Source organism: Podarcis gaigeae (genome assembly GCF_964106915.1).
Source record: "Podarcis gaigeae genome assembly, chromosome: 10".
NCBI lineage: Eukaryota > Metazoa > Chordata > Lepidosauria > Squamata > Lacertidae > Podarcis > Podarcis gaigeae.
This window is the reverse complement of record NC_139686.1, coordinates 23538656-23553829: the sequence shown is the minus strand read 5'-3', so window position 1 is coordinate 23553829 and position 15174 is coordinate 23538656. Positions and strand designations below refer to the sequence as shown.

The window sequence follows — 15174 nt, the reverse complement described above, 5'->3', positions numbered from 1 at the left end:
GCATCTCTCGAATTTAGGGTAATTCAAAATGGTGAAACTTGATAAATTGGGCTTTAAAAAACAGAACCCGTAGTTTTACCTTCAACCTGTTTTTAACTTACAACTTTTAAAATTTTGATGTATATTTTATGTTCTGTGGAAACCCATTTAGAGGTTTCAGCAATTAAGCTGTATATAAATTAATATATACCAAAATGCTGTTGGACAAAGATTGCTGAAACTGTAGTCCTATATGTACTTACCTGGGAGTAAGCCCCAATAAACACATTGATATTTATTCCAAGTAAATCTGCATAGAATTGGGCTGCATACCTTTGGCTATGAACAACATGCAGCTTTAGTTCATCTTTGATGGTAGAAGCAGAATGCAATTACAAGCATGTTTAATGTTTTCGAAATTTACAGGAAGCCATGCAAGTTCATCCATGACTTTCATTCACCCCATAACCTCCCTGTCCTAAAAGAGCATGGGCTCGAAAGCTTAAAGGATGATGAATTGTGTCAGCTTCTGCTTCAGAATGATTCTTCACTCTTACCTGAGGTGAGGACTTTCACTCATGAATGATGATACTTTTAATGAATCTAAACAGCCAGTGAGCATACCAGATATCTGGACCTTTGGACCCTTCAGGAACTTGATTAGAGAACTCCAGCTTGTACTTCCGTTAATTTACTTTAAATGAAAGTTATTAAACCATGTAGCTGCAGTGTTCTAGCAGCTATTGTAAACTTGGGATAGCCATTATAATGTGTGAGCAAAACTAACCAGCATGTTGTGATTTGAGTCCAATGTGTTTCTTCCCTGGTGCAAGGAATGTGCTTTTTGCTTGGCTTAGAGAGATAAGGAAAAGGTTACAATATGCCCTGCCTAAAGCATTGCAAGAATGTGATGAAATCCCTCTTTAATGATTTGTATGTGTATGCATCCCCCACATTCTTGAAAAGGATATGTCAGTTGGTTGTGTGTTACTACGGCCTTGCAAGTACAGTGGTACCTCAGGTTAAGTACTTAATTCTTTCCAGAAACTGTTCTTAACCTGAAGCACCACTTTAGCTAATGGGGCCTCCCGCTGCTGCCGCACTGCCGGAGCACGATTTCTGTTCTCATCCTGAAGCAAAGTTCTTAACCCGAGGTACTATTTCTGGGTTAGCGGAGTCTGTAACCTGAAGCATATGTAACCCGAGGTATCACTGTCCTAGCGCAAATGCATGCCTCTTCGTTGCTTATTTTTGGTTCCAAATGGAAGGAGCACGTTTGGTAAATCTTTACTGCCTGATTGTCAGTATAGGCAATTGGCTGTTTACAAGGCTTTGTTGTTACTTAAGTTAGTTCTGCAGCTTAAGATACTTCTGATGTGCTGGAGATGTCCTCCACTTCAGAGTGGTGGAATACAGTGGAGAAGTCTTCACAGTTGCTTCCTTGCACCTGTTTGGCACTTCAATGGCATCAGGTTGGCGACTGTCAGAACAGGATCTTTGTTCATTAGGGCATTCAGTGGCCTTAAATTGAATTTAGTTGATCTCTGCTATTATGGCTGGTTCTCTTTTGTTCATTTTTAGGTGGTTTATTTTATTACTATACATTTCTGCCCAACAGCGTCTCAAAAAAATTAGGGCAGATTTAAGATTATAATACCTTGAGTTCAAGCACCAGTAGTAAAGGCGATTGCTGGGTTGCCTTGAAAAACCATATTGAAATTATGAGTGGAAAATAAAAATATAGTACAGTGGTACCTCAGCTTAAGAACTTAATTTGTTCTGGAGGTCCGTTCTTAACCTGAAGCACCACTTTAGCTAATGGGTCCTCCTGCTGCCGCCGCGCCGCCGGAGCACAATTTCTGTTCTCATCCTGAAGCAAAGTTCTTAACCCAAGGTACTATTTCTGGGTTAGTGGATTCTGTAACCTGAAGCGTATGTAACCCGAGGTACCACTGTAAATAAAAAAGTTTATATATATAAAAAAATTATTTATATAAATTAAAAAAGCTCAAGGGCCTTGGTGTAGCTTGATTTCTCATAATGAGAAGTAGTTAAAGAGTCATTGGAAGTGTATGTTTAATAATGAAATGATGGTAAGGGAACAGCTGTCGCTCAGTGGTAGAGCATCAGCATTTTATACAGAAGGTCCCATGTTTGATCCCCAGCAGCTTCAGGTACGTCTGGGAATGTTTCCTGTCTGAAATCCTGGAGAGTTGCTAGGCAGTACCGTATTTTTCCTTCTATAACACGCAGATTTTTTCTTCTAAAAAGGAAGGGGAAATGTCTGTGCGTGTTATAGAGCGAATGTGTGGTCCCTGGAGCCGAAAAATCATGCAAAAATCAAATCGCGGCGCTGCACGCTGCACGGAGAAGTGAAACCTGAAAAGAGGAAGCGCCTGCTTTCCTGCATTCTGCCTCAGGGTCTTACTGCCCAGCCTCCTCTGTTTCGTTGCTGTGTTTGCTGAAACGGAACAAAGAGCAGGGAAAGCCCCTCCCCTCCAGGCAAGCTCCGTTGCTGCTGGGGGAGAGGGAGAGAGAGGGGGGAGGGGGAGGGAGAGAGAGAGGGGGGAGAGAGAGAGGGGGGGAGGGAGGGAGAGGGAGGGAGGGAGGGAGAGAGAGAGAGAGAGAGAGAGATATGGCTGGCTTGGGTGGGGGGAAACTTTTGCCTTTCTTTCCTCCCTCCCGTTAAATCCCTCTCCTGCATTCTTAGCCAGCTGCTTCTCTGCACACCCCTCTAATGTCCCTTCTTTGTTTTTCCTTCGCTCCCCACTTAAAATGTGGTTACAAAGCATGGATCCTCAGGATCTTTGCATTGGGTCACCCCAAATTCACCATCAGATCACATAGCATGTCCATGGCTACAGCCTGCACCAAAAAAATCACGCACCCACTGTTGCCTGGGGCTGCAATGGTGCAAAAATGTGGTTAAAAAGCATGGATCCACAGGAATTCTCAGGATTTTGGCATTGGGTCACCCCAAATTCACCATTAGATCACATAGCATGTCCATGGCTACAGCCTGCCCCCCAAAAATCACGCACCCACTGTTGCCTGGGGCTGCAATGGTGCAAAAACGTGGTTATAAACCATGGATGCACAGGAATTCTCAGGATTTTTGCATTGGGTCAGCCCAAATTCACCATCAGATCACATGTCTGTGGCCACAGCATGAAGCACAAAAATGATACATCCACTGTTTCATTCAGAATGTTTTTTCCCTTGTTTTCCTCCTCTAAAAACGATGTGCGTGTTATGGTCAGGTGCGTGTTATAGAGCGAAAAATACGGTACTTCGTGAGAAGGACCAATGGTCAGACTATATAAGATGTATTAATTGCCACAGGATGCTATGATGGGCTTTGCCTTGAATATTTGGAGGAAATGGGTCTACAAGTGCTTACTTCTTAGCAGCAATAGCTGGGAATGAAATGGCCACGATTGGAGGCAGGGTGTACCTGGAGCTGGTGTCAGTTGCCATTTTGCCTTGTGAACTTTCTTGAAATCTCACTGGCTGTTTAGTCCAAGACAGGGTGCTGGCTAAAATGTGCTGCTCTTGTAATCCAATTACTTCCATGTGTTTTAATGATTTTATGTACTGTGGATGTAGATTTTGGTGCAAACTGTAGTGTTTTCAGGTGTGTTGTCATTGTTCTGAGGGGGAAATAAAATAAGTAAGTTGGAATGGAAGGCAAAGATTGGCACCTGTGGCGTGTCATCTCTGCTTCACATTTGTTCAAAAGTAGAGGAAAAATCATCTTGGGGGTTAAGCCAGAGGGCCCTTGTTTCATTTTAGTAATACAGTGCTATTTTTCTAGAAAAAGTGGTGGTGGAACTCACCATGAACACCTCCCTTGTTCTCTTACAATGGCAATGGTGCCCACCTGAGAGGTGTCACAACTGAGTTCTGACTGGAAAAAAAAGCCCTGGTAATAGAGATGTGAAGCCTCCAGCCCCCCCCCCCCCCGAAAAAAAACCTGGGTTGGAGAAAAATTTAATCCACCCTTTCCAAGACTTCACATTTCTAGTAACAAGTATTCTGTTACAGAACATCTGTTGTGTTTAAATATTACTGTTTATTCAAGTGAGTTAGTAATGAAAGTTATCTAATTTTGCCTGGCAGCAAGGGATAACACTTTGCAGCTTGCTTCCTCTTAGGGCGTAGGCAGTGTTTGAAACAGATATATAAGCTAATTGCCAAATGGCACCTTAAACCTAGGTTATGATCGTTGCAATGGAATGTCTAGGCACCCTTTTTTACCATGAAATTTGTTATTTATTATCAAAGCAGTATACAACACATTAAAACATCAAATAAAACAAATTCAAGCTTCAATGAAGATATTTTAGATCCTTCTCCAAGTGACATTTTGCCTTCCCCATATCTATATACCTACTTAATTTATAGATCTGCCCCATAGCAGATGTCCCCTAGGAAGCCAGTGTGGTGTAATGGTTAGAGCAGGGGTCAGCAACCTTTTTCAGCCGTGAGCGGGTCCACCGTCCCTCAGACCATGTGGTGGCCCGACTATATTTTTTGGGGGAAATGGACAAATTCCTATGCCCCACAAATAAGCCAGAGATGCATTTTAAATAAAAGCACACATTCTGCTCATGTAAAAACACCAGGCAGGCTCCACACATAACCCAAAGATGCATTTTAAATAAAAGGACACATTCTACTTATGTAAAAATACGCTGATTCCCAGACCGTCCGCGAGCCGGATTAAGAAGGCAGTTGGGATGCATCTGGCCCATGGGCCTTCGTTTGCCTACCCCTGGGTTAGACTGTCGGACTAGGACCTGGGAGATCAGGGTTGAAATCCCCACTCGGTCATGAGGCTCACTGGGTGACTTTGGGCCAGTCACAGCCTCTTAATCTATCTCACAGGGTTGTTGTAGGGATTAACTGAGGAGAGGGGTGAACCATGTGCTCCCTGGAGAAAAAAGTGGAAAATACTGCATTTTCTGGCATATAAGACTACTTTTTAACCCAGGAAAATCTTAACAGAAAGCGGGGGTTGTCTTATACGCCGGCTACAGCCGCATCTCCTGCAGCAACTCCCCACCAAAGGATAAAACAACAGCAAATTAAATCAGAGGACACCAAGCTCTCTAGATGAAGCAGAAATACGTTTGAAAATTGGCACCAGAAGCCCCCGGCCACTGGGAAGCGGAGCAGATTTCCAAGCTGGACTGGAGACTGGTTTTTTAAATTTTTATTTAGTGTGCGTTGGAAGATGGGTAGTCTTATATGGCGAGTATATCTCAAACTTTATATTTTAACTAGAAAAGTTGGGGGGTCGTCTTATACGCCCAGTTGTCTTATACGCCGGAAAATACGGTAAATGCAATAAATAAGCTCATCTGCTTACCTGCGTAAGAAAGCTGGAGAGGCCAGCCAGGTGGAGATATCCATTGCCAATCTGGCGTCCAGAGGTCTCCACGTGGTGCCTGGGGGAATTTTGGAACACTGGGCTGAGTAATACTGACACAACTGAAAGCCACAACTGAAAAGTCACCATGTTGGCAACTAGATTTGTAATTCTTAACATACTGGGCCAGTACGATAGGTTGGTAATGACACACATGGCAGCCCCCATGACTGCTGATTCTAGACACAGAAAGGAGGAGTCCAAGAAAGCCAAGTTACTCAAAAGCACAGATTTTAAGAATTTGTCATTCCTAATACTAAGTCATAGCTTCTAACGCTTGAGCTCATGTAGCCAAAACAGCACCACCCATGCACAAGAAAAAGGTATGAGCAGACTTGAGGTTATCCCCAAGGTTTCCAATTATGCAAAAAACCTTTGGGCGGGGGGCAGACAGCCCATTATAACTCATTGGCATGGAATGTTGGCTGACTAAGTTGGGATGTGGAGACTGACAGCCAAATGGGAGGAAGTATAGAATGAAGAGACAGGAAAGGGAGGAGACACTCCGAATCAGGCCATTAAGGACTGAGCATGTTCAGTGAGTGCTGTGACAAGACAGAAAACAGATATGAATAGAATGGAGCTCTGATTTTGTTACAGGGCCACATTCGCGTTGCTCTTGCTCCTTGAAAACATTCAGGCATTGCTACTCCTGTGTTTACATCTTACTCTAGTCTATTTGCTTTAAATGAATTTATGTGTCTTGATTTTTTCTTCTTCTCCTCCTTTTTGTTGTTAGATATGTCCATACTATAACAAAGGGGACGGACCCTATGGATCTTGCACCTTTAAGAAGATCTGTGTCAAACTCCACATTTGTCAGTACTACCTCCAAGGAGAGTGCAGGTTTGGGAGTACCTGCAAGCGCTCACATGACATTACTAACTCAGAGTGTTACGAGAAGCTGGAGAAGCGAGGAATGAGCCATGCCACGATCACCAAAATTCCCTTGATCTACAGGAATGCATATGACATCAAAAATAGCTCAACAGCATCAACTAGCAGAGGTAGAGTGCTTCATTCTCTTTTATAACACTATAGAAATCCCCAATATTGATAGTACAGTAGCTGCTACTCACTGTGAATGTCAGGAACAGAAGGTTAATAATTATAATTATTATAATTTTATTATTTATACCCTGCCCATCTGACTGGGTTTCCCCAACCAGATCAATATAGCAATGCTGTAAATATATTGATAATCTTTTGCCCAGTGAAGGAGATGGGGAGGCAGGGTCTGTAGCTACTGCCCTGTGAGTTTTAAGAGCTATCTTGGCTTGCCTTCTAAGAAAGGAGAAGAGAACCTTTCAGATAAAATAGTGGGGCCATGTGACCAATTATTAAGTTGGCCAGCAGTTTGGAATTGTGAACATAGGAAGCTGAGTTGTACAGGAAGAATAAACAATAAAATGAGTAAAAGAAGATTGAAAAAGGGACACGACAAGGCTGCCCGATTTCCCCTTTGCTGTTTATTTCTGTCCTGGAGGTGCTCTTGAACTTGATTAGAGGGGACCGGTTGGTGCAAGGGATTCAGATCGGAGCGAAACAATATAAACTTAAAGCTTTTGCAGATGACCTTGTTTTGACATTGCAAGAGCCAGAATCTAGCACAAAAAGAGTGTTACAATTGATTCAGGACTTTGGTCGGGTAGCGGGTTTTAAACTAAATAAACAGAAAACTAAGGTGTTGGGAAAAAACTTGACAGATACAGAGTCAGAACGGTTTCAGAGAGAAACAGAACTAACTGTGGTTAAAAAAGTAAAGTACCTAGGGGTAAACATAACAGCAAAAAATTTGAGTCTATTTAAGGACAATTATGAAAAATGTTGGTCTGAAATTAAGAGAGACTTGGACAGTTGGTCAAAATTGAAGCTTTCTTTGCTAGGCCGAATTGCTGCTATTAAGATGAATGTATTGCCTAAGATGTTGTTTTTGTTTCAAACATTGCAAATAGTGGACAAGACGGAGTGTTTCAGGAAGTGGCAGAGAGATATTTCTAAATTTGTCTGGCAGGGCAAAAAGCCCAGAATTAAGTTTAAGATATTAACTGATGCGAAAGAAAGAGGGGGCTTTGCCCTGCCAGACTTAAGGCTGTACTATGAAGCCGCAGCTTTCTGCTGGCTAAAAGACTGGCTACTTCTAGAAGACACTGATGTCTTAGATCTGGAAGGTTTTAACAATGCATTTGGTTGGCATGCATACTTATGGTATGATAAAGTTAAGATCAATAAGGCCTTTAAGAATCATATTGTCAGGAAAGCAGTGTTTAATGTCTGGACAAAATACAAAGACCTATTGGAAAATAAAACTCCAAGATGGCTATCACCTCTGGAGGCCAAGGCCCGAAAAAGACCCAATATGGAGGCCAAATGGCCGAAATATTGGGAAATAATAGAGAAAGAGGGCAATAATTGGAAATTGCAGAGTTTGGAAAAAATGAAAGACAAAGTGCGAGACTGGTTACACTACGCTCAGATCCAAGAAATTTTTAAAAATGATAAAAAGTTAGGATTCCAGGTGGAGAAATCGAAGTTGGAAACAGAATTGTTAGAACCTAAGACTAAAGTACTCTCAAGAATGTATAACTTGCTGTTGAAATGGAATACACAAGATGAAATGGTTAAGTCGGCTATGATAAAGTGGGCACAGGATATTGGGCATAATATTATGTTTGAGGATTGGGAAAGGTTGTGGACCACGGGGATGAACTTCACGGCATGTAATGCTCTGAAGGAAAATGTAATGAAAATGATATATAGGTGGTACATGACCCCAGTTAAACTTGCCAAAATATGCCATGTGCCAGACAATAAATGTTGGAAATGTAAGGAAAATGAAGGAACATTCTTTCACCTCTGGTGGACTTGTCCCAGGGTGAAGGCCTTCTGGGAAATGATATATAATGAGCTGAAAAAGGTATTTAAGTATACCTTCCTTAAGAAACCAGAGGCCTTCCTCTTGGGCATTGTCGGCCAGATGGTGCCAAAGAAGGATCGAACATTCTTTTTGTACGCAACAGCAGCAGCAAGGATACTTATCGCTAAGAAGTGGAAAACTCAAGATCTACCCACGCTGGAAGAATGGCAGATGCAGCTGATGGATTATATGCAACTGGCAGAGATGACTGGCAGAATTCGAGACCTGGGAGAAGAGAGGGTTGAAGAAGATTGGAGGAAATTTAAGACTTATTTACAAAAATATTGTGATTTGGTGGAAAGTTAAGTAGGATGTTTGATCATAAATAATTGGCCACCACAAAATCGGATTGGAATGGGATGTAAAGCGAGATTAAGAGAAACAAATTTTCAGAGAACTATATTTAAATAAGCGGTTATAAAATTTGCAAACTAGATGATAAATTGCATGAAAAAAATTTATGATGATGAAATTGGCAGTGGGAGATGTGAGGAAGTCCAAAGAAGTTATGAAATTCTGTTGAGATAAAAGTAAGGTTGTTTATTGTCTTTGTATTCTATTCTGTAAAAAACCCTAATAAAAATTTTATTAAAAAAAAAAAAATAAAATGAGTAAAAGAAATATGGCGTAATAGTTGGAGACAGAACACTGGTCTGTTTCAGCTAATTGGTCTTTTTCACATAAAAGTAATCTAGAGTCCTTGGGAAGAGTTTTAACAACAAAACTTCTTTGTGGGCTGCAACCAGCTTCTTTAAATGCACCTCTGACTGATAAAAGCTCATTAACCAGAGCAGCTGCTTTCATCATGAGTTCTTCATTGTGAACATGACCTAATGTTATATATCATATACTTTTTCAAAATATGCAAGAAATACCCTTATAAAGGACGCAAATAGGAAATTTCACCCATTACATTCTTCCACTCTTCCCAGGGCTAAAACAGCATAACCACTACTTTCATGAAACATAATTTGTAATAGCTGTGAACCTGCTACCTCCTGTGACTAATTATTAGTAATTGGAAACAGATGTTACAAGAATGCAGATTGGTTAGACTTACTGTTGAGTCCATTAGGATTTACAGAGTTCAAACATAGAAACCCGATATGCCTCACATTTATGTAATGTTACATGGGGATCTTTCCCTTTGTACAAAGACCCGTGTACTTGTTCTGTAACAAAAAAAATCTTTCTAACTCCTCAGGAGTAGGCTTGCATTAATTAATTGGGCTTCCTTGATGTGTGCAGAGATTTTGCTTTGATGCTCACAAAGCAAACATTCTCGTCTCTTCTAGTTTGTCCTATATATAAAAGGACAAGGACATAATAAGATGTATAACATTAACTGATTGGCCAGTAGTGGAACTTTTCGATAAAAACCTGCCATCTACAGAATTGAATGCATTGTTTAAGTTGTAAAGGTTGTGCACAATATGAACAACTGCCACATTTAAAATATCTAGTAGGAATGACTATTATTTAAGCACTGACTTGAGGAAGACAACTCTAACTGGGTTTTCAGATCTCGAAGTACTCAGGAACCCAGAGCAGTCAAGATGTTTATTTATTAAATTTGTATACCTCTTCATCTGAAAATCTCAGGGTGGTTCACAACATAAAAATACAAAAAGAAAATCCAAAATACATAATAAAATAAAAACAAACCAATAACCCCCTTCCCACAAACACATTAAAAAAGCCATACAATGTTCATCAGCTGGTTATACAGAAATGTTTTCACCTGGCGCCTAAAGATATGTAATGATGCTAAGAATATGCTAAGCAAAATGTTAGAAGAATATTCATCATACCAGTTGAAGATTACATGGAATAAATTTGGGTTTACTTATAAAGCCTGCAACCCACTTGCACGGGCTTTGTAGTCCAGTTACCAGGTGCAATCCTCAGGTTGCGAAACACTGAGCTAGAGTCTGTGTTTTCCTGCTTTCTCAGAAAGAAAATTGAGCAGCGGTCAGGTACCATCAACCACAAACAGCAGCGAAGATTCAGATTTTATATGCTTATACCACATTAGGAAAAGTTGTAGCTTTCAAGGTAAGTGAAATAAAACCTGTGTTGGATTCTATCAAGCTTTTCTTTTGCATGTGTGCGTATGTATCACTGTCCATCCCCCCTTGTTTTTATGTACTTTCAAACTTTGCAAAAATGATCTATTGGCATCATTCCCTAAGAAATTATTATTTAAACTTTATTATTTATTTCGCCTTGAGCCACTTGAAAAATAATGTCGGCTAGTATGCTAGCCTCTCTCTTTTACTTGCCCCTGCCTGCAACAGATGTACTTTGAAGAAGATCCCTTTACTTTATTCTGTACTTGTGCGTATGAATTGAGTGGTGTCTCTTAAATTGCCTGACGTGGACTATATGCAATAATAATTCCCCTTATGCCAGGGGTGGGGAATCTCTGGCCCACAAGCCAATATTGGCCCACCAAGGGAGTCCAGTTTGGCCCATGAGGCCATTTCTCCTCCCACCATGCCATCATTTAAATCCTCTGATGTAAATGTGTGACATCAGATACTGGCTGGGAAGGAAACTCTCAGTCCTGCTGGGTGCTGGTTGCAAGCATATTGCCTGTGAAGCAGGCCCTGGCAGAGAGCAAGATGAATGAAACCCTTCATCAGAGAGTATAGTATTGCCAGATGCTGCTTTGCCAGCGTGTTACCCCATGATGTCAGATGATTGACGTATAGGTGGCCCCTCTCACTTGTCATTGTTGACCCACAGAGTGGCTGGAGACAAAGATCGGACCTGCTTGGTGGAAGAGGTCCCCCATCCATTTGTGATGGGAAGGTATTTTTTGCAAATATTTAAGCATCCTTGCTATTCTGTTTTCTACCATGTTGATTTATTAAGTGTTTACTAAACTCACTAGTTTACTTTTGGGGCTTAAAACCCCAAACCTCTATGTTAATGGCCCAAATTAAGACCTTGTTATACCACCTGTTCAATATTCTCAGTAGACAGGTTACATTAAGTAAAATGTTTGAATGTTGAATGTATAAGTTTATGTCTAGAGCAGTGTTTCCCAACCTTGTGCCTCCAGATGTTTTTGGCCTACAACTCCCATCATCCCTGACCACTGGTCTTGCTAGCTAGGGATGATGGGAGTTGTAGGCCAAAAACATCTGGAGGCACAAGGTTGGGAAACACTGGTCTAGAGCAGTGTTTCCCAAACTTGGGTCTCCAGCTGTGTTTTTGGACTACAGTTCCCATCATCCTTGCAGTTGGTCCTGCTAGCTAGGGATGCTGGGAACTGTAGTCCAAAAAACCAGCTGGAGACCCAAGTTTGGGAAACACTGGCTTAAAGGTCATTAGATGTACTGCTGGATGTTTAATGGTTCTTGTATTTTTATTTGTTTAAAAACAAAAGTTTCAAAAAAAATTCCCTCTCTCAAACCAACTTTAAATAAAAATGTGCTGCTCTTCTGTTACTCCTACAGTAGCATTAAGTTTCTGCACTTCAGCACCATATTGTAAATGGCTGGCTGTTAGATTAACTTCAAGGTGACTAAGATGCCCATATGACTCACTGCAAAGTAGGCAGGCTGAATTCTTAGCAGGCATCAGGAGAATCAATTCTAATAGAGACAGGGAAGTATTGATACTTTTATACTGGCAGGGCTACATCTGGACTATCATGCCATCAGCAACCATTGCACCTGGCTGCTTTGGAAGGTGAGTAAGCAAGACCCTCTCCCAGAACTGCTCCAGCCATTCCACGCAGTTGTTATGTAACTGGTTTAAACAATACTGTATCTTCAGCCTGGCTCGTGTGTAGCGATATCTGGCTCGTGTGTAGCAATGGGGGAGTATAAACCTGTCCTCCCCCTTGGTCCATCTGGAGATGGCATGTTCCTAGTGGTCCTAAAATCCAAATGCTTTTACCTGTGCATAATATAACCTGTAGGTCAGTTTTGGGTGTGCTGTCCTACATTCCATGCCATGAACAAGGTCCAGATGATAGGTGCTTACCTTCTTCTTCCCTTGCAGTTCCTTTTTCCTTTTGTGTCATGTCTCTTGGCTTGCAATCCATTATTTTAAATTGCAAACCACCTTGAGTGCTTGAGTATACCATATGAATGTAGTAACCTTAAATGACAAATGTCTCGGTTGTATTTGCATGTTTAGTATGAATGTAGATTAATCAATCCTAAGTGAGCCTTGGATTTGCAGGCTTCCCTCTCCTCAACTGGATGGAGACAACTGGTTAAATGGAAAATTCTGAACGCCTTGTCCCAGCTTTCTCCTTGCAAGCATTTGTGGTTCGCTTCACATCCTGTGTGTTTAGCACCAGCCCCTCAGTGTTTCTTCAGTAAAGCCCATGGGTAGATGACCAAGGGTTTTAACACAACTTGGTTTTATTTGTCTAGATAAGTGTATTCGAGATCACTTCCATTTGCCATACAGATGGCAAATACTTAATGGGACCCAGTGGGAAGATCTGAAGGATATGGAGAAAATTGAACAGGCCTACTGTGACCCCGTTATTGACAGGTATAGATACATTAATAATGCGTTCTTGTTTGGCTCTGAATTTTAGCGATACAGGTCTTTTTGCTGTTTGTTTATATTTTCTTTAGTAATTAACTCTGCTGGTGGATTACTACTTGAATGTTTTATTTTGTCTTTTTAATGGCTTAACTGCTTTTGTAGTGCACAGAGCCTTGATTTAAGCTGGTGGGGAAACATTTGAAATCGGCTTAGGCTTCATGTGGGGAAAAGAACCAAAATGCATTGTGTATGTGTGTTTGGGCTCTTTTAAAATTATATTTGTGCAGTCTTAGAAGTCATCTTAGATTCATGGAAGTTTTTTTTCGCCATCTTGAGGTTGAAAGGGAGGGTTCTAGGTCTCAAGATGGCAGAATGGGACTTGCAGTTGTGGCATCCGCATGCTTTTTTAACACTTGGGATATGATCTGACTTTAACCGTGAATAATATCCCACTGAAAGCGAGGGCAGATCCACACCGTACATTAAAAACACATTCAACACACATCTGAAGCACATGCATTCCCCCGAAGAATCCTAAGAACTGTATATTCATCTGCACAGAGCTACAATTCCCAGCACCCTTAACAAACTACAGTTCCCGGGATTCTCACGGCAACATCATTACAGAACTTCATGGAGCTAGTCAAAATTAACTAGTCACTATAAGGAAAAAAGCTAGTCTGGGGATGGGAAAAAAAGAATAGTGCTGCAGCAGTAGCCAACTGGGACAGTTCATCTGTGAAAAACAATCTAAGCTTCAGGGAGTTTGGGGGAGAAGCACACCAGCCTCCTGGAAACTTCTTCATGAAAAAGGGAGAATTTGCAGCACAGCGTCACTGCTTTAAATGCTTTTAACAATGAAATTACTCTTGGTTAAGGGTGGAATAATTAAAAAAATCATGCTGGCTTGCAGAAAGTAGCAGATCTCAACATTATTAGTAGTAAAGAATATTTAGTTCTTTGGAAATCTTTCAAGTTGACTCTAACACCCCCCCCACCCCCCCGAAACCCAATTGTGCACAGAACTTACTACAACAGCGCTGCAGACATCATTTTCTCCAGTATGACTTGTGGCACTGCCAAAATTAGACGGCTCTCCACTGCATCTTCTGTGACCATGGCGCCTCACTATATTCTCACAACTGATTGGATCTGGTACTGGAAGGATGAATATGGGGTGTGGAATGAATATGGAAAGGAAGTAAGTAACATGGGGTCATGCTGCACTGAAGCAAGTCGTATTGTGGTGACCCTTTTTGAGCATTGTAAAGTGGTGCAGATAGACAAGCTTGAAATCTAGTTGGCATCCCTCTCTCAGCAATTGTCTTGCTTCACAACCTGCTGGAACATTTTTCTGTGTAGTCTTCCTTGAAGTAGATCAGAACTCTGTTTAAGACCACACCTGTGGGTCAGATTTATTTATTTGGAACATTTCTGCCCAGTCCTTCAATATTGCTGTTCCCAAAACAAAATAGGAAGCATAATTTTTTTTAAGTGCAACAAATAAAGCAGGAACGGTACTAAACAAAAAACAAAAACAACCAAGAGCCTTCATGCTGGTGTTGCCACTGTTAGGGAATGTTTTCCCCAAGGAGGCTCAGCTGGTGATGCCTTTGCAGTCTGTTTGGTGCTAATTGAAGATCTTTTTTAGTTTCTCTGGCTTTTAAATAACAACTTCTGACTGGATTTTGTGCCTTTCGACTACCTGATTTTGCCGAACTTTGAAAATCTATTCCACTTAATGGAGAAACACTGTCTTGCTTTCTAGTCATTTCTTGCCTCTCTAATGTTCTGAGCAATTGTTGCAAATCCATCCCATGCATGCTTGCTTATAAAGGGTGAATATTTTTTTGTACAGTCCAGTATATCTCACGCTTTAGACCCCTGTAGATTGTAAGGTTTCCTCAAAGAAAGTTCTTGGCTTTCTATTTTTAAAAAGGGATGTGATTTCTTCTCTGCTGCTAGGATGTTGATCACTCTGCCGCCACAGTGTCCTGCTTTGACTTGGAAAAAGCCTATCAGTCTGAAGCGTCTCCAACACTCACGTTTTCAGCTGGAAAACACAAATACGAGCTTGATTTCAAAGGTAGGTCTCATTGAATCAACTGAGGTGTGCTTAAATATAATCTGCTGGAACAGGGGCAAGGAACACTTTTTGGGCCAGATTTGGCTCGGCATGGGTCCCAGTTTTGCCCACCTGTCAGGCGTTCTCAAAGTAAAGGAAGGATTGAACTCTGATTAATAAGAATACACACAGAGGCTTGAACCAGCAAGACTCTGGGAAGGGTGCGTATAATAGTCTCTGTCCACCCCCTGACCCAGGTGGTTTTAT

The 15174-nt window shown here is 41.2% G+C and overlaps 2 protein-coding genes across 2 annotated transcripts in view; one reads left to right on the top strand and one right to left on the bottom strand.

The window, feature by feature from the left end:
* TBXAS1 (thromboxane A synthase 1) overlaps positions 1–15174 on the bottom strand; it is a 297489-nt gene that overhangs the window by 63145 nt on the left and 219170 nt on the right. The gene's annotated exons all lie outside the window — the stretch shown is intronic.
* Positions 1–15174, top strand: part of LOC310825996 (protein mono-ADP-ribosyltransferase PARP12-like) — a 28258-nt gene that overhangs the window by 2350 nt on the left and 10734 nt on the right. Inside the window, exons 2-7 of the mRNA XM_083700319.1 lie at positions 406–541; positions 6150–6417; positions 10281–10382; positions 12722–12845; positions 13866–14043; positions 14808–14928. Of these exons, the coding sequence (XP_083556445.1) occupies positions 406–541; positions 6150–6417; positions 10281–10382; positions 12722–12845; positions 13866–14043; positions 14808–14928 (929 nt within the window). The remainder of the gene's footprint in view (positions 1–405; positions 542–6149; positions 6418–10280; positions 10383–12721; positions 12846–13865; positions 14044–14807; positions 14929–15174) is intronic.